At 41.0% G+C, this 18697-nt stretch overlaps 1 protein-coding gene across 9 annotated transcripts in view; it reads left to right on the top strand.

Annotated features, from left to right (window-relative positions):
- ARFGEF3 (ARFGEF family member 3) overlaps positions 1 to 18697 on the top strand; it is a 91368-nt gene extending 72671 nt beyond the window's left edge. For 8 of the 9 annotated variants that reach the window (XM_068677285.1, XM_068677288.1, XM_068677294.1 and 5 more), the window contains 8 exons: positions 1433 to 1561; positions 2093 to 2269; positions 2851 to 2965; positions 3587 to 3689; positions 4312 to 4443; positions 5888 to 6018; positions 9758 to 10982; positions 11733 to 18697. In XM_068677285.1, the coding sequence (XP_068533386.1) occupies positions 1433 to 1561; positions 2093 to 2269; positions 2851 to 2965; positions 3587 to 3689; positions 4312 to 4443; positions 5888 to 6018; positions 9758 to 10982; positions 11733 to 11924 (2204 nt within the window). In that variant the 3' untranslated portion in view covers positions 11925 to 18697. The remainder of the gene's footprint in view (positions 1 to 1432; positions 1562 to 2092; positions 2270 to 2850; positions 2966 to 3586; positions 3690 to 4311; positions 4444 to 5887; positions 6019 to 9757; positions 10983 to 11732) is intronic. The other variant, XM_068677290.1, reaches the window with a different exon arrangement.

Genomic DNA, 18697 nt, shown 5'->3' with positions numbered 1-18697 from the left:
CAGACAATGTCACCACACATACTGAATGTACCCCGAGGAAGTGGTGTGAATAAATGACCGATCAATGCAGTAACTGAGGAAGGATCCCACTCTGTTTTCCTTGGTTCTCAGGAAGACTTTTGCAGTCAGCACATTCAGTGCATCTTAACGATCCTTCACAGACTTTTTTATTGCTTGTGTAACATAATTAACCAGCAAGCATCACGCAGACACAAACTAACTGCATCAGCATGGCTACAGGTGGCAGAGAAGATGGGCTTGTTAGCGAAGCAAAGTAAAATCAATTTTAACCTAATAAATCCATAGCTTTTAAGGAGACTTACCGCAAGAGTAACACAATACATTACAGGAGCAGTGAGTAACTGTGCAAGATCCTTCTAAACATTGACATAATGTAGGAAATGAGCAAGTACTTAAGTGATTGGTGAAAAATTAAAGGGCAGCAGTTCCTAACCATTGTCAAATTCGTATTGAAAAATAGTTGCATCCTATAATGTTTTAAGGGTTTGCTAATGTACATTCAAAGTCTCAGTACTGCTTGCATCCTGATTGCTTTTCGAGCAGTTTTCTGCTGTATTCATATTTAATACTTGGTGACCTAAAGATGATATGTGAGGCAGCCTGATGATACTTCATGAGGCATTATTACTCTTCAGTTCTGGGTACCAAATCAAGTCAGTTAAGTTACAGATGGTCACATTAGGACCCTTATCTAAAAGCATAGCCAAAACAGGTACAAACCATTCCAGGCAGTATTTACTCTTTAAAAGATCCTTTAGTGAGTTCTGTGCTTCATGTATAATTATACATGTACTGCTTGCAGGATTTGCTTTGTATTCTTACAGTTTTGATTTTTCCCAAGTGAAATTTCAAGATGTAAATAAAACACAGTATTTACTCTAATAAGATCTTTCTGTAGGGGTGATTCAAAGTCTTTGGAAAAGGTTGAGAATTTTTTTTTTGGACAGCAACAAAAAAAAAACTGCTGTGAAGCACTTCAGAGGACATTCATTTGGTTATTGGACTTTACATTTTGTATGTTCTGTAAGGAAAAAGCTAAAAGATACAAATTTCACTGACTGACTTGGCTGATGCCAATACTAGACTAAAATACATTATGGAGGGAGTAAAAAACAATCTGGACCACTGGGAGCAGCAGATTAATAAAAAAACACCACAACAAGGTGTGTGTGGAGCAGGATGGAAGGGACAACACAGGAAACTTAATAAAAAAGGAAAGAAAAGGGGACCATCATTTCAAAAAGTGATACTGCCCACCACCATTATACAGCAGCAGTGATTGAGTAAGAACCCATGATCTTTAAGTTAATTAATTTCTTAGTCTCCATCACTTTCTGAGGGCAAATTCCACCTGTGGTCTATGCACTCCCTCACTCATACTGATTTTTGATTTTTGCTTCCTTGCTTGTAGGTCTTATCAATGTCTGGATTATTCTACTGGAAGAATTAACAACTGCCATATCCAACTGTCCCCGCCAGCACCAACCTCCGACTCTGGATCTGCTCTTTGAATTGCTGAGGGACATTGCCAAGACTCCTGGTAATTAAAGGTCTTGATAAACTGTGAGCTACTAGAGCCCTGACCTGACACTCTTAGAATCCTAAACAACCTCTTTAAACTGCATTACTCATGCTAGAGCGGTACAGAGATGTTCTCAAATACAAAGGGCTTTTCTCAAAACATGATTTGTGGTTCCAGTTAGCCTATTGGTTTATGTTGACAAAAGGCATCTTGTAGGAGTTGCAGTTCCACATGCACAATTAAAGAAGTGCAGTACACGATCAATGTTCTAGCCATGGAAGAAGTTTTCTTGGTGTCCAGGAAATTGATAAAGTTACACAATCCTGTAGACCTGCTGTGCAGCACTGGAGATACACAGTTGGGTAAATGTTCATATACTACCTCGCTATTAAATCCAAAACTGTTCCCCCCCTCATCCTATAAAAAAAAAAAAAAAAAGTTCCAGAACTTCCTTTCTTTGGCATCACCCCTGGCCTCAACCTTGGAACAACTTTGCAAACATAGGCTGTGTAAGCAAAAATATACAATCATCATTGTGTTTATTTTAAGGCCCAGGATTTGGCATTTATGCAGTTGTACATCTTCTTCTTCCCACGATGTCCCTTTGGCTCCATCGCAGCCATGGTGACCATTCTTACTGGGATGTGGCATCTGCTAATTTCAAGCATGCCATCGGCCTTTCCTGTGAACTCGTAGTGGAGCACATCCAAAATTTCATCCACTCAGGTATGTCATTACGCTATCACCTCTACTGACAGTCATTGGTGTCATGTTAGTTAACAGCTACTTGGGAGGGTGATTTCATTGCTTTTTGGTCACTCAAGCATAAAATAAGAGAAGGAGGGTTGAGAATTTGTTTGCTTTCCTTTTTAATAGCATTTAAAGGGGTTGTAATTATGGAAAAATGTAACTTGTAAGGGAACTATGGAGGTTATTTGTATTACTTAGTCCATCCTCCTACTCACAGCAGGGCTATCTTCAAAATTAAATCATCACAATCTGTATTACGCTTTCCAAAAGAGGATGGCAAGACTTTGATCTTAAAGAACTAATATTCCAGAAACAGGAGCTAACATAATTTCTCTCGTACCACTTAAATCCAGCTATTTTGTATTGTTAACATCAAAAGGGCTGCTCTTATTTCAGTTTGATGCGATGCATGTTTCAAATTGAACTCTAGAGCTATCTGCATAAAAATAATTGTTTCTGCAATGTCTCTGAATGGCAGTAAGTGTAGCAAGTCTGTCTTTAATTATAATGAAAAGCAATGATGTTAAATAAAACCAGTCCATATCTTTTCCTTACAGATATTGGTTATGAAAATATGATCAATGCTATGCTAAAAGATCTTTTCAAGTTACTGGTAGCCTGTGTAGCAGAGCCAACAGAAATCATTTCCAGAGTTGGCTGCTCATGTATCAGGTAACAATCTATTAGCTCTGTAAAATATTCAAAAAAACATGTCTTTATTATTTCTGAAGATGACTCTGAAGTCGTACTCTGACTGAGTAAGTTGGCTAGCATTCCAAAAGAAGTCTACAATATATCTATCTCTTTTTATTGAACAATGAATTTTAGACTTACCAGCCTTTTTTGCTGTTTTCGCTCTTCTTCAGAACCTGTAATTTTGGGCATTGCTATGTGTATCATTCCCATGAAAAGCACTTGTACAGTATTTATCTGTAGTTGGACAATAATTGATCCTTAGGAAAAATAATCCAGGAGCTTTCTTTTGGAATTCACAGGTCTTTGGATGTAGTTAATCCCTTTCACAGTCTCCAGGTTACTGTAATCATAGTCAAAATAAGCATTCCATTATGGTTCATGTCCTGGAGAGATGGCTGCTTAAAGAGGAAAATCAAAGGAAAAAGTAGTTCAGAAGTACAGTGTAATTACAAAAATAGGTCAGGACAACTGGTAATTTTTAATCATTATTTAGCTGCTGAGTGGGCCTTTCCTTTAGTTTTCAACCTGCTCCCATTACAGGAGAGAATTGTCTAGTTCTTTCTTACAGTAATGTTTTCCTGTGTCCCATACTCATAGGTATGTATTAGTGACAGCAGGACCTGTTTTTACTGAGGAGATGTGGAGGCTTGCATGTTGTGCCTTGCAGGATGCATTCTCTGCCACTCTGGAGCCAGTGAAGGTAAACTGCCTTTTTGCTGTCAGTCAAAACTAATTATAGACGCTAACTTTTGACAGGTGGCTTTTTTTTTTTTTTTCCTTTTTTTTTTTTTTTATTCCCCATAAAAGTTATTTGGGTACTGAGCCAGGAACAGAAGCTTAAAGATTATGTCGTTGCTTTTGTTATCTTTTGATTCACTCAGATGAAAGGTGTTGGATCAACAATGGAGACTGAAATCAGTTTTTCTAAACATGGTACATACAACAGTGCAGACTTATTTTAAATTGCCCTGCCAATATGAAACTTACTTACTTACTTTTTGATCCAGTTCTTCTGGGTTGTCTGAAACTAGACAGAAGACAAAGTTGCTTACTTGATGCTGTTGCTGCATGCTCCATATAGATTATTTCCCAATTCACTGTCTTGTAACAAAAAATCCTGTTAAGTCATCACAGGCCAGACTACATAAGAAGTTGTAATGCATTTGCATCAAATACAGTGAATGCTAAACAGCAGGTGATCGGCTGATGGTATTGGGAAAGATCACCACGAATCTTGTATTACCACGAACAGGCTGGACAGCTCTACAGTCACTGACTTAATTTAACGCACAGTGAAAGTCTGATGTTGTGTCTCTCTATAGAACCTATTGGGCTATTTCCACAGTGGTTCTGAAAGCTTTAGTGGAGATGCCTGTGAAGTGAAGGTGGCAGCCCCTTCCCTCTCACCGAGTGCTGAAGCTGAATACTGGAGAATCAGAGCCATGGCACAACAGGTAGAGACTGACATTTCAGGGAAAGTCAGAGAGTCTTTTAAACTTGGGGCTTTTCCTTGGAGCACATTTTTACCGCAACCTTCCCCACAAACCCTATGGGCAAATTGAAAAAGACTTCCTCGTCACTAGACTAACATTTATCTAACAGTAGTAGTGAGAGAAAGAAATAAGAGCTAGGAAAATAAATAAATAAATAAAACTGTTACCCTATAGGCAGAAATGAGGAATGCTTGGGTGGGGGAAAATGCTTAGATACCTGAATCAGGACTATGAGCCTATTGTACAACATAGCTTAAAAATAGGCAATCCTAACATAAATCTTTGGAAGTGTTTCTGATAAAGAAATAGTAGTGTCACTGTGAATTCTCATCTAAAATGTCATACACATTTCTGGTTATTCTGTAAGAGTGATAGATTCAAAGGGCAAAAAATAAATTAGAACAGAGACTGTGATGTGATACTAGAAAAACTAGGTTTGTTCAACCTATCAAAGCAGAGTTTGCAGAGGAATATAGTTGGTTTTTATATCTATAAATACACGAGTAAAGTATAAATGCATAGGGTTTTCATTCTGAGAAAGTGGTTATAGGAAATAAGTTCCTTGAAATACAGCAGACTGAACTTAATGACCTACAGGGCACCTTAAAACTGTCAATACTGCATGACAGTTTCAGTGTGAGAAAGCAGATGGATTAAAGAGCCAACAGATGTTTGATGTCGATTTCTGACTTGATTAATCATACCCTGATGCTGCTTGAAAATCTGAGATGTCTCAGATTTGTGATCACAAACAATATGACAGTGGCAGGCTTTGAATAGAAAAAGTGTTTTAAAATAAAAGTTTTAAAGAGGCAAAACTCATAAAAAAGGGAATGTAGGAATTAGACTTCTGTAGTAGACTCCCTTCAGTGGCATTGCCTGAGTCCTTCTGAGTGGGAATTTGACACAGCTACTGAGCTGTGAAACAAAGCCACAGCAACTGAAAGCAGTTTCCCCACTTCCCTCCCAAATAAGTACAAGCGAGGTGTCTGTTGTCTCATTGTGGGTGAAAGTGATCCTTCCATCAACCAACCTTTCTAGGTAGAACAGATGAACTATGTAGACAGGTCCTTGTCTCTACTATATGTTACGCTTACAGGTAGTAGCACACAGCATAAAGCTTGTTTTATAAAGTGTCATACCTTATACAAGTTCAGCAAAAAAGATATGTGTCATTTTCCATGTGCTCTGCTGGGTGTCTGGAGGAAGCCCATGGCTTTGAGGCTATTTATCAAAGCAGCATGCTCCAGGGAAGGTCTGCTGTAGATACCTTGCAGTCCTTTAATCTCTATAAATAAGTTTTCACACCAGATCTGTCACAATCCAGGAAATCCTACTGTCAGGCTCTTGAAGGACCCAGTGCAAGTGCTAAACTGATTGTTTTCTATCACTTGTTGTTTTCCAGGTCTTCATGCTGGAGACTCAGTGCTCCCCGAAGACCCCCAGCAACAAGGAAGGGTTTGAACATGCCCAGTCGTGTGTGCTCATTATTGATCTGCCACCAGATAAAAAACCAAATGGGCATACCCAGAGAAGGTAAAGCATCTTCTCAGGAAAACACTGTCATTAAAAGCTAGATAAAAATATTGTCAGAGATATGAACAGGGCCTTGGCAAGCTATGCCTCTCTACAGGTCTCATCAAAAACAAGAAATACACTGATGAAATATATATACTTACTTATTTTTTGACACAAGAGACAACTGTTTACTGCTATATGTTTTTTAAATGTTCACATCATCATTCAATAGGTCAGGCATGTGCAAGAGCTGTAACAGTTACAGACGGGCCTGTGGCAGTTTCTGTAATGTGACCTTTAGAAAACTAGATGAGGAAAATGCTCTTAATAGGTAGTAAGAGTTGGTAGGTTGCAAATACCTGAAGAATACATATATATAAGGTCACACAAACCCTTCAAGTAAAGGAAACATAGATGAAATAAGGAAAAGAATTCTTATAGGAAATATTGGAAAAACCTTTCTCATACTGAGATATTAAAAAAAAAAAAGTAGAGTAAAAATACTCTTTTGAAGAAAAGTTTGGAAGCGTTGTTATGTTTGTAATAATACTTAGCAAATGAAATAACATCTGCTTCACTGATGGTCTTAAATTCACTATTGTCAGATTAAGGAGGTGGAGAAAATCTAATGGGCAATCTGGACCAGTATAAATTAAAGAGGTCACACCCAAAGCTGCAAAACTGTCAACATATTGATCTAGGGAACTTTTTTTTGCTTGGCACTTTTTTCATTTTTTAAGGAAATCCTCCTGTATGTTACTACCCCAGAGACCCATGGATTTGCATGATGCTTAGTCTTATCCTGCAAAAGAATATTTCTTTTTGCTTGCACTTGGTTGTTTGAACAACCACTATAACATCAAAAGGGCTCAGAATTAGCATTCTGCATTCAGGGTTTGTGTTTGTATTGCAAGGTATGTAATATATGGCATATAACTGTCTTCTACTAGATACACTAGTGTAAGTGGTATGGACCTTACGCTAGCTACCACTTCAGGCATCCTCATTCAGAACTAAGCTATTGAATGTAACAAGGAGACAGAATGTGATGGACAGGAGGAAAGACCGTGCAAGACGTTTCCATTCTAATGCAGGTGCACGCAAGTTTCCCCCAAGAGCAGGTGCTCTGTTGCCTTAATTAATGTCACAGGACAGGGCCCTGCACAGAGATGAAGAAAGGTTGAGATTACAGTCTAACCCCTTCCTTCTTGGTGGGAAAATACCTTTTTTATCCTAAATGTTTGCAGATCCTCCTTCTTGTAACAACAAATGCAAAGCAAAAGACTGGAATACTCCCTTTACAGCACATAATGCTGTGCAGTCTAGCAGTGCATTTGTAAAGGCAGCATGTTTGTCTTTAAACAAAGAAATGAAGCTTGCAATTAATACAAACTCTGAATGCTTTCACACTGCTCTTTGTCTAAACAACTGCAAAAAGTGTATTCCCTGACAGGGAAATGTTACCCCAGCAGTGTTCATTTTTCACCTAAATGGGGCTAAAAAGTTGACTGTGCCACTAGTTTTCATATTACTTGCTACAGCAGTGCAGTAATATGCCAGTCTTGCATGCTACTAACTGTGGCCTTTCAAAAGTTTTACTTTAACCTTAGTGGAGTTTCTCTTCTCCCTTTTTGCTTTTGTTTCCTTAATGCTGCATCGTTTCACAGGAAGCTGGGGTAAGGGAGCTTTTCTTCTTCCTAAAAAGTAATAATATATTCCAGTTCCAAACTTCGGGCAGAATAAGAAAATACTGTCCTTATCCAGCTTTGGCATCATGTGTTTTCACCACCAGTTCTGTACCAGTTTCTTTTGGAATTAAGCAGTACTTTAAACTGGCCATGTAAATTGGGCTTTATGGCTATTGCAAATAAAGCAGATCTCCTTCATTCTGATCCTGTATTTGGAACAGGATTAGCCTCCCAAAATGAAGCACTCATTTAACTTTATATGGGTTCTTAAGAGCTTTTCTGAGTAAGGCTTCCAAGAGTTTTTACAGCAGAAAACTACTTCCCTATAAAGAGCTCCAATGTATGTATTAATCATCAAGAGTTTTCCACTGTCAGATAATAAGACTATTAAATTTTACTGATGTATCAGCACTGACAGCTATAGTCATGGTAAGTGAGCTGACATAGGTCAGAAATAACAGTGCTTCTAGGGTTAGCTAATCTAACTTTCTACATGGTCAAGTATATGCAAATCCCTTAAAACTCTCAGGATTGTCTTTCTTTCTTTTTAAATCAGGACCATTTGTTTGGTTTTATGAATCAATCAACAAATCAATTAATATAAGGCAAAATTTTGAGAGTTGAAGCAGCTGTTCTTCTGTTTGGTTGTTTTTTTTTTAAGTCAACATTACATTCTCTAAGTTGACTTTTTGATACAATTTCCCCCCCCAAAAAAAGCAATCCAGAAAAGAATTCAAACATTTTGTTTTGGTACTTTGAAAACACTTTTGAAAGTTGTTTAATGAAAGTAGAATAATTTTTGCACCAAAATTTTATAGGCCTACAACTGAACATCTCATGTTGCATGAAGATTTACTTTGACTTAGACCTAAAACTTCAGTATTGCAAGCAAACTGAAAAACCTTTTCCTCACCTGGTAGCAGTGCTACTTAAAATGTGATCTGCTATAGTTCCCTAAATCAAAATAATTATTGCTATGTTTATGAGAGTATCATCTGTATTTAAAACAGATGTAACCTGATAAAAAGACTTCTATTAAAATTACTTCAGAGAAGTTTTACAGTTTATAATTTTTAATCTGTGAGATACCAATGTCATGCTTTAACAACAGTCCTATCCGCCTTTTCTTCCTAACTTCCTCTGCCTCTCAATATTATTTACTAACGAATTACCTAAAAACTGTGTCTGGCAGAGCTTGCTGTTCATAGGTTCCCTGTGCAAATCAAAAATCAGTGGGATAAAGAACTCAAACATCTCTCTAACAGGAGAGAGTCACCCAGTATTACATGTGAAAAACAGGGCTAGGAATAGACATTTCCATGGTAGTACCTCCGTATTCATGCCGAAATCTTAAAGAGTAAACATTCAGCAGGACTTGGGCTTCTTTGCATGTTCCATTGCACTGCTGGTGGTTTTACACATTTTTTTTACTGGTTGGTTGGCTCTATGTGTTTTATTTTTAAGAGGTACCCCTGGCATTACTAGAAATGGAAGCCAAGTGGTAAAGCAGTTTAGGGCTCATTTTGTCATGGCAAAGTTAAAATTTGCTGAGATGCCAATGGAGGAGTATTAGGAGTGTTTCAACTTAACTGACATTCAGCGACAACAACAATAGAAGATATATTTAGGGTCCAGTGGCAGAGATGCTGCATAATCTGTTAACAAATTCCTCAATTAGAGGAGTTTGAAATGCTCAGAGTACCTGCACCTGCTGTGAAATCAAAATACAGAGTATTTAATCTGTCTCAAGAAAAGGAAAAAATATATATAACAGAGCTTTGTTTTAATACTGCCTCTGCACTAAGTTCCAGTAGAGTGCTTGCTGTGAATGGTTATTTTTCTTAACACATACAAGTGCCTTCCCTTCTAGGAAAGTGTCTGAAAGAATAGCTGAGAGACCATTCTAGACCACTTCACATTCCTCCACTTTTTTGTAACAAGGCTCTGAAAATTTGAGCCTTCATTTGCATCCTTCATGTTGGATTCTAACTGTTAAGTACTCCTGTATTATTAGTAAAAGCATAAGATACAATTATATGTTTTTTCCTTCCCATGCTTGGTTTACCAAGTATTCCTTTCAGGACGATAGTGGTGAGCTTGCTGTCCCACCAAGTACTGCTCCAGAATTTATATGACATCTTACTGGAAGAATTTGTCAAAGGTCCTTCTAACTTGGAGGAGAAAATGACAATACAAGTACCAGAAAACAAGTTGGCTGGTTTTCTCAGGTACATCTCCATGCAAAACTTGGCTGTCATCTTTGACTTATTGCTGGACTCCTACAGAACAGCCAGAGAGTTTGACACCAGACCTGGGTTGAAGTGTTTGCTGAAAAAAGTGTCAGGCATTAGCGGAGCTGCCAACTTGTACCGCCAGTCAGCCATGAGCTTCAACATCTACTTCCATGCGTTAATTTGTGCTATCCTGACAAACCAGGAGAACATCACCGCAGAGCAAGTGAAGAAGATCCTCTTTGAAGATGACGAGAGAAGCACAGACTCATCGCAGCAGTGCTCTTCAGAAGATGAAGACATTTTTGAAGAAACTGCCCAGGTCAGCCCACCCCGGGGGAAGGAGAAGAGGCAGTGGAGGGCTCGGATACCATCTCTGAGCGTCCAGCCCGTCAGCAACGCAGACTGGGGGTGGCTAATCAAGCGGCTTCACAAGCTCTGCATGGAGCTGTGCAACAACTACATCCAGATGCATCTAGACCTGGAGAACAACGTAGAGGAGCCTCCAGTATTCAAAGGTGACCCCTTCTTTATTTTACCATCCTTTCACTCAGAAACCTCCACCCCATCAACTGGAGGGCAGTCTGGGAAGGACACGCCATCAGAAGATGACCGGAGTCAAATAAGGGACCAGCTGGGAGACAGCCTGACACCCCGAAGTGGAGAAATGCTGCTGCTGCCCCCGCCCCTGAGTCCTAAACCAGAGAAAAAAGAGCAAACAAGGAGAAAAGAGTGGTGGGAGAGCGCGGGCAACAAGATCTACACCATAGCCGCTGACAAAACCATCTCCAAGTTCATGACAGAATACAAGAAAAGAAAGCAGCAACAGGCCATGACATCCTTCACCAAAGAGGTCAAAGTGGAAAAGAAAGGGGAGCTCCTGGGCTCCAGAGGGCAGGACTCGCCCATACTCCAGCGGCCGCAACATCTTATAGACCAAGGTCAAATGAGGCATTCGTTCAGTGCTGGCCCAGAGGTCCTGAGACAAGAGAAGAGACCACGCTCAGGATCCACAGTCAGCTCCCTGAATATATCTGTTAGGGATGCCGAGGCCCAGATCCAGGTAGGACACCTGTAGAATGCTCATACTAATAGCAATAATTTTAAAGATAACTATAAATATTTTTTCTGTCGCTTTTATTACAGTGATTATAATCTCTACATTAAATGTCTTCCTCACCTAAAGAAGTCATCGTGATGAGGGCTGAATATTTCAGTATCTGGCAGAGACAAAAAACTAATTTTGTCCCATCAAAAGAAGATCAAGCTTCATGGCAGGTGTTATCAGGCATATACTAGCACAGCTTTCAAGAATGTTTTTGTAACTGGAGCCAAAGCTGTTCTTCCCTAAAAACTATCAAACTGTGGTCTCCTCATTGCTTACTGCTGTGGGCTCCACACCACTTAAGGGTTTTTGGAAATGTGAGGGTACTTGCTGCAATGCTTTTCTATTTAAGAAGATTTTTGTTAATTCTGGAGCAGAAATGCTGGGCTCTGTTGCTAAAACGGAACTTGCTACTTGCATATCCAAGTAAGCAATTCAGGGGAAGTGTCAAATTTGGAAATCTTTGTTCACCATGGGATGAAATAATAGCTGATTGAGGGTGAGCGTGATACCTGCAATACAAAGTCGAACAGTGCCTTACAGTGCAGAATTATGCATACACGGTGAACATTAAATTAATATGCTGGCATTACTCAGCCCTCTTCACGAGGCTGCACCCACAAGATCACTTTCTTTCTGCCTCAACAGATGGACTCCCCTACGTAGAAAGGTAATCTAAAGAGTCTTTTGTATCCACTTTGCTCCCAGGCATGGACCAACATGGTGCTGACCGTTCTCAACCAGATTCAGGCCCTGCCAGACCAAACGTTCATGGCCCTGCAGCCAGCGGTGTTCCCCTGCATCAGCCAGCTGACCTGCCACGTGACGGACATCCGCGTCCGCCAGGCAGTGCGGGAATGGCTGGGACGAGTGGGCCGCGTCTACGACATCATCGTGTAAACCCGCTTGGCTCCGTTGCGAAGGGGAGAAGACATCCACGGTATACAGCAAAGACGTATTAGGGGTTCATTCATTGCCTATTTGTTGGTGATAAATTGAGAAACAATGAGCTTGTCGATGTATATCCTCTATCCACTTGAGACTGTGTGTCCCTCACTCACTAGCAAAGGAGGTGAAGCTTGAATGTGTCCAGGGGGCTCTGGAATGGCCCCAGAGCCCAGAAGCTGCCAGTAAATCAGGCTGGCACCTAAAGGCATAACACATTTCAGTAGCCTTCATTTTCATTGAAATTTGCAACAGTGGGAGCCACATCAAACTCAGGTGAACTTCCACACTTGCAATTAGCTGTGAATGAAACTGTCATCTAGGTATCACACCAGGCAAGTAAGCCTACATAACAAAAACTAAATAAATAAAAGGCAGGAAAAAGGTGAGGGCTGCAGGACAAGTAAAACAGTGGCACTTGTTTGAAGTAGCTTCCCTTCTGAAATTAGCAAGAGATAAGAAAGCCAAATAAAGATTACTGTAATAACTATGTGTCCTGATCACTAGAGAAAGTTGAAGATACTTTTGCTCTGAGAAGAGCCTTTGCAGTCTGGCCACATTCAGGGTAGCTAGTGAGTGACAATTCATCTATCCCAGGTCTAAAACTGGTGAACCAAGCACAGGCTATTCATCCTTTCATTGGCCTTGTGGAGTATTGCTCAAAAAAAAATGCACAGTCCGGCTGCCCTCTAACACCACCACCCTGGCTACTTCAGCTGATCATTTTTTGACATGCAACTAGTTCCCCCCAGGGGCACCAGGGAAGTTTGCTTTGCTGTTTTCTGTGATGCTATGGGGGAAGACACCACAAGCAAAGCTACAGCCAGGCCCTATGACAGTCCCCAACACTCGGCAGAATAAAGCATTCCAGTTCAAGCACCACTGCAGCTAAGCTGGCTTGTATTTCTACTGGAGCTCTATGGAGCTATGTGTAGAGCTGCTGTAGCCAGGAGGACCCTTACCACCTCCATCAAACTTAGCCTATCACTCCACATTGAGCTTAATCAAGATGGAAAATAGTCTAAAAAGAAGGTAACTAACTTCCCTGTTTCTCAGCTGGTACTGTAAACAGAAGGGGACAGAGCCTCATGTAGGTACAACCCCACTGCGCAGCACTTCTATGAGGACTACTATGGTTTACCAACATGGTTACTGGGGAGAAAGGGAAGGATTGACTTGTATTGTACATGGTGCTCTTCACACTAGACACAGTGAAGGGTTACTTTGCCACCCAAATTATTTCACATCCCCTGGGACATTCCATCTCCTAGTCCCATGCTACATAATTTGATCAAACTTTTAAATAATTTCTTGAAACTAAATTGAATTTAATCTTGGGTGACCCCTTAATGATGTTATCCCAAGGCTTTTTAAAACGTGCACACCAACTAAATATACAGCTTCAGTCCTTGCTACAAAGCATCCTCAAAAACATCATCTCTATCAGGCCTGGACTTTGCACATCTAACTGGTTTTTAGCATCTTGAACTAGAAAAAAAAAAAGAAAAAAGGGTTGGTCCAAGAGGATCTACTGACCAGCCATCACTCAAGCTGATGTGTTACTAAGAATCTGCCACCACCATCCTGCCTTTGCCCTCCATCACCCACTCCCTGTCCGTCACCTGCTAGACTCCTGCAGGGCATACTTGGTCCTACAGCATTCTGCAGTGTCAGTCACACTGTTTCCCTCTCTTTCAAAATTTCCTTTTGTTAAATTGTTTCAAGAACATTAAAAAAAATCCTTAAAAATAACTCTTTCTCACCACCTACATTGTCAATTGATAAAGGCATTAAATTATTTGTTTACAAAGCCAGTTTTTACAACAGATCGAGTCCTTCCCTTGGGGCCAGGTGAAATTAGACCTTGCTATATAGGAGTGGTGACAATGTTTGATTTCTGTTGCCATGTCTTTTTTTACACATCGTTAGGTAAAGTAAAAGGGTGGTTATATTTTTGTTAATCTTTTTATAGGGCATCTATATATAACTGCTTTTAAAGCAGTACATTAATTAGCAGCAACCAAAATCAGAATAAACTTTATGCAAGACCCCTAACTGCTATTTTTCATTATATCTGCATTTAAGGGATTCAGCTCTTCACTGTGCTTACTTAAAACAAGCAAATCCCTGAAACACGTTAGAGAAGTGTAATTGGTAGCAGTACCAATAGAATCACTCAGGAGTCCAGAAGCAATCCCAGTATCTAGGAAGCACTGTGGTTATGTTATCTGTAAATTGGAAAGAAAAGCTCTAGGAATAAAAGTACCTGCCCCACCCAGGCCTACAAACACAGCATAGCCTGGTGTTATGTGATTAGCCAGCTGCTTGACTCAAAATATTGCTGTTGCCCTATTTCAAACTTCTCCTTCCACGTTACGCACTAAGTGCCCATTGTCACCCTCAGTGCCTCTGTTCATTCACACCCCTCCCGTAGGCAGCCCTAAGAGGATGTAACTGAGTAACTCCAGAAATGGGATGAGGATGAAGGAACCTTTGTAGTAGCAGGCTTTAAATGAGCAAAGTCTAGCAGATGCCACTCCTCCTTTTCCTTCTTTCTTTGTGAAATGGAAAGCAGGTGAGCACAACAGCTCCTTGCCGCTTCAGGAACCATTAATCTTATGCATAGAAAAAAAGAGCACGGCATTGGTTTATCAGGTTTTTTTGTTGTTGTTGTTGCTAGTTTAGCCACAGAAAGCAGCAAGCCCCGAAGAAGTAAAATGCTAAGTGTGTAAAGTCCCCATTTCACAGGCCTGTGCACTCTGTTTCATGCATACTTCGGGCTGCTTGTGAGCTTTTAGCCCAAAGAAGGTGCCTGTGCAGCACAGGCTCAGGAGAAAGGTACTGGCAGCAACCCCTCACGAGCTTCATTCAGAAGGGGACTCCCTAATTCTTCCCTCACCAGGCACGGCCAGCTGCACCACCTTACAGCCACTTCTCTGCTTTCCACTGCTGAGCGGGGAGGCACCTCAGGCAGTTGCACAAAGTAGCCCTTGTCTCCACATGTCAGTCAGCCTTTCTTGCATAACTCATTCAAATTCTTACCAAATTTCTTCATCTCAAATTTGCATCACCTAACGCACAGGGTAACAGCAGCGTATTACCAGCTTCAGAGTTGAATCAGAACATTTATTTTTGAGGAAAACAAAAACAACCAACCAACCCGCAGTCTGTACGTTCTCTGTTCTGGTTAACGACCACATTCTTCTCTCACACCTTCTTTTTTTGACACAGACTTCTGTAGGAGCTGTTTTTTGATTTTCATCTAACTGGCAAGTTAGCTATTTTTAAAACTCTGTAGCCAGTGATTTTTGTTTAGGTGACCTGCTTTACAAAGGGACATGGTGTTTTGCAGCCCTGCTCGGGTGCCCGAGCCGCACACTGGCTCAGTTCACGCCGTCCCCGCAGGCCTCTGCGGCAGGGAGAGGCAGCGTTGTCTTCTAGAGGATGTTTCAGGCAGCCACTGACAGAGAAAGCTGCCATTAGCCAGAAACCAACACCTCTGCTCACAAGGAATAACTTCACCATGCGAATATTTAAAGCTGGAAGAAGTGGCACACCCATCAATCAGGAGTTACTTGCACAGTACAGGAGCAGGGCCCGACCCAGCTGCAGGCCTCGTGCACGTGGTCACGTCACTCTGCAGTGCCATTACATGCAGACACACCGCAGGAGAGGTCCAGGCACTGTGAGCACTCTGCATGTTAGCAGAGGGATAGCTACATCGCCGGGATGTTCATCGTGCACCCTGGCAATGCTTGCATCAGGTCAGCAGCGACATCTGGCATCAGCAGTTAGCGCAGTCCTTCTGGTAACTTCCCTACTCCTCCCTGAGCACTCAGCAGCCGCAGAGTTGGCAACACCATCTCCTGGTTGACATGTTTTCATGTCTTCGGATGTTAGGATACAAATTTAATACTCTGCTAGGAATGGACACTTTAGAGTAATTTACTTAATTCAACGTCAAAAAAGAATTACTAGAGCAAGATTTACATAGACCTGGGCAAAACTTTCCTTGTAGAACTCCGAACGCTGGCAACACAGCTTTTGTCTCATCACAGCTACACAATACACGTCCTCTGGAGTATATCTGGCTCCTGGCAAGGCCAAGCAGAGTTTACACCCGTAACTTGATCTAGTAAGGTACTTTGCCTTTAATTTGAGCTTCAAGTTCTGTTTAATTTTAGAGTAAAATTCACTGACAAGTCTTCATCTGCCACAGAGGTTAACTGCCACCTATTAATATCTTGTGTTACCCTACGTAATCTCCATTTTGCTGTTGATATAGTAGCATATCAACGCTGGTATCTCCACTGTGGAGCTCAGAGCAGGACCAGTATGAAACTTGAGTGGCCAACAAGCTAACAAGTAGAGAGGTTCAGCTCTGCCTGCTGCCCGCATTTGCTATCTCTTGCTGCAACTTAAGCCCATGCTCAAAATGCCTAAGCTGTTGAAATCAGGGGAAATCCTTCAGTCCCTGCATTCAAGTTCACAAGTTCTCAGGAAAGGGAAAGTCTTATAGAGTTCTGATGTCACTTTTCTCTGCTGTGGTCCTCTATACCCTTCTGCTTAAAAATCCACAAGGGCCAGCACATCATACTCCTCTGCATCCCAGTGCCCCCCAGTAGAACTTTCGCTTTTGCACAGATCCAGTTTTAATGTGTAAGAAGCTGACCACAGTGAGCCAAAGTAATTTATTTCTACCTAGCTCTTGTGTACAAGCTTATTCAGAAACTAAGCATGCCGTGTAGTTGTTTTCACCTTTAGCAAACCATTCTAGAGATGCTATTACTCAGTGATAAGCTGTTTCTAATTTAAAAAGAAAAAAGAAGAACCTTCTTTCTTCCCTTGTCTTTATTTTTGTGGGGGTTTGATAAGATTATGCTTAAGCAAACTGTTTTATCATTCTCATTATGATCATTTCTGGGAAGATCTGTGTGTAGTGCTAATCATGGCACATGAAATGAGATAGTGTTTTTTTTTCTTCCAATTTTTGATCATTCCACAATTCTTTGAAAAAAAATAAATTATACCATCAATTATATATACCTTATCATCCTTTTTTAATATAAAAGGACCAAGTTACCATAGCTCAGAAGCACAAATATTGGATTTTATGCAATGTAGATAACATCTGGCAGCTATTGACTGACCCCTCTTCTCTGAACCCCCCTATTTTGAGTAGATCTTCTATAGGGATACAACCTGATGGGCCATCAGCAGCCCTCACCAGCAACGCACCTGGCTCTCCAGGAAGTTGTATGGCTGCAAGGAAGAAGCATTACTTCCTCTGTATTGTTTCCACTAATTCCCCTCAATATACACTTTATACATGATATTGACTGTATGATTTCATTTCATACTAAACAAACAGCTTTGGACAAACACAGCAGGCTGGCTATTTAAAAGAACAATTAAAAAAAGCACCTGGCATGAGCATGCATCATTCTTTTCAGTTAACACTCAGAGGTCCAAGAACTAAAAGCAGAGGGAAGAGAAAATGTCCTAATTCTGACTGTGGATATCAGTGGAGCTACACTGTATGATCCTGGATTAATGCAATAATGAGCTTGCCTGTGGGACCAGATCTCTCAAATCCTCTTTATTTTTGGCAAATTCATGGGCTGAGGTTTGCAGGGTCTCCCCTGCCACATTGTTTCAGGGAACTGGGTTTATGGAGGGTATTTTTTTTGTTAAGAAACATAGCATTCTGTTTCAATTCTTTTACCCCAATATCTCACTTTAAAAAGTAGTTATGTATTTCCGCAAATTTCATCCCAATACCATGAAGCACTAGGGCCCTATTTCCTGTTCACACATTGGTTTGTCTGGGCTGCAGTGAAATGCTGAGCTTCCCCATGAAGCCAGTTGAAATGAGAGAGCGCAGAGCTAGCAGAGAAGCCCAGGTACAGAGGTTCAGCAAGGGACAATTATCACCTCCACAACTGGGCTGTGGCTCCTGAGGCCCCAGCTCTGCGGAGGAAAGCACCAAAGGGAGATACCAAAGGGAAAGGGCAGACCCCTGCGGTACCTGAGCCCCAGACTGCACAGTTTGCTGGAGCAGGTGGGAGCTAGAGATTTGAAAGTATGCAATGACAGGAGCGAGCACCTTCTTTCAGTTCCCCCCTCCCCATCCACCTCCTTTTTATCATTAGTTATGATACTGCAGATGCACTTCCATGGGCCCTTTGACCAGAACTGAAAACTGAACGAAAGCCAAAGGGAGTGGACACTCCATTTTGCCAAAGATCTAATCCTTCCTATTCCAAAATGAAAAACAAATTTTATTTCCGTGATGATAGCTGCCATACGAAGCAGTTTACTACAAAACATTATTCCCAGGACTTCATCTCTATAGCTGTATATTCAGGAGGAGCCACTAACATTTTTGAGAGAGACCGTAAATCGCCTTGTCAAGAGTTCTTACATTGGGTTTGCCTTCTACAGAGCTCATACCTAGCTGCAGTCCCCCCGTTTCATTCATGTTTCCTCCCTCTGCCTTTCTGCTCTGACTCAGAGAAACTCCCCGTGCCCGCCGCGTCCCTTCGTGCTGCTAGCTTTGTTTGGTTCCTTGCCGTCCATTGTTCCGGCAGTCGCTGTAAGCTGGCTTGCAACCTGTATTTTGTGTATATTTTGTTCAGACTGAATCCTGAAGTGGAAATATTTTAAAAGAAAAATTATGAACTATTTATGTTGCTTGTGTTGTAGAATAAAGAAGCAAATGCAAAATG

This window comes from Anas acuta, chromosome 3 (assembly GCF_963932015.1).
Source record: "Anas acuta chromosome 3, bAnaAcu1.1, whole genome shotgun sequence".
Taxonomy (NCBI): Eukaryota; Metazoa; Chordata; class Aves; order Anseriformes; family Anatidae; genus Anas; species Anas acuta.
The sequence above is the reverse complement of the archived record's forward strand: the minus strand, read 5'-3'. Positions and strand labels throughout refer to the sequence as shown.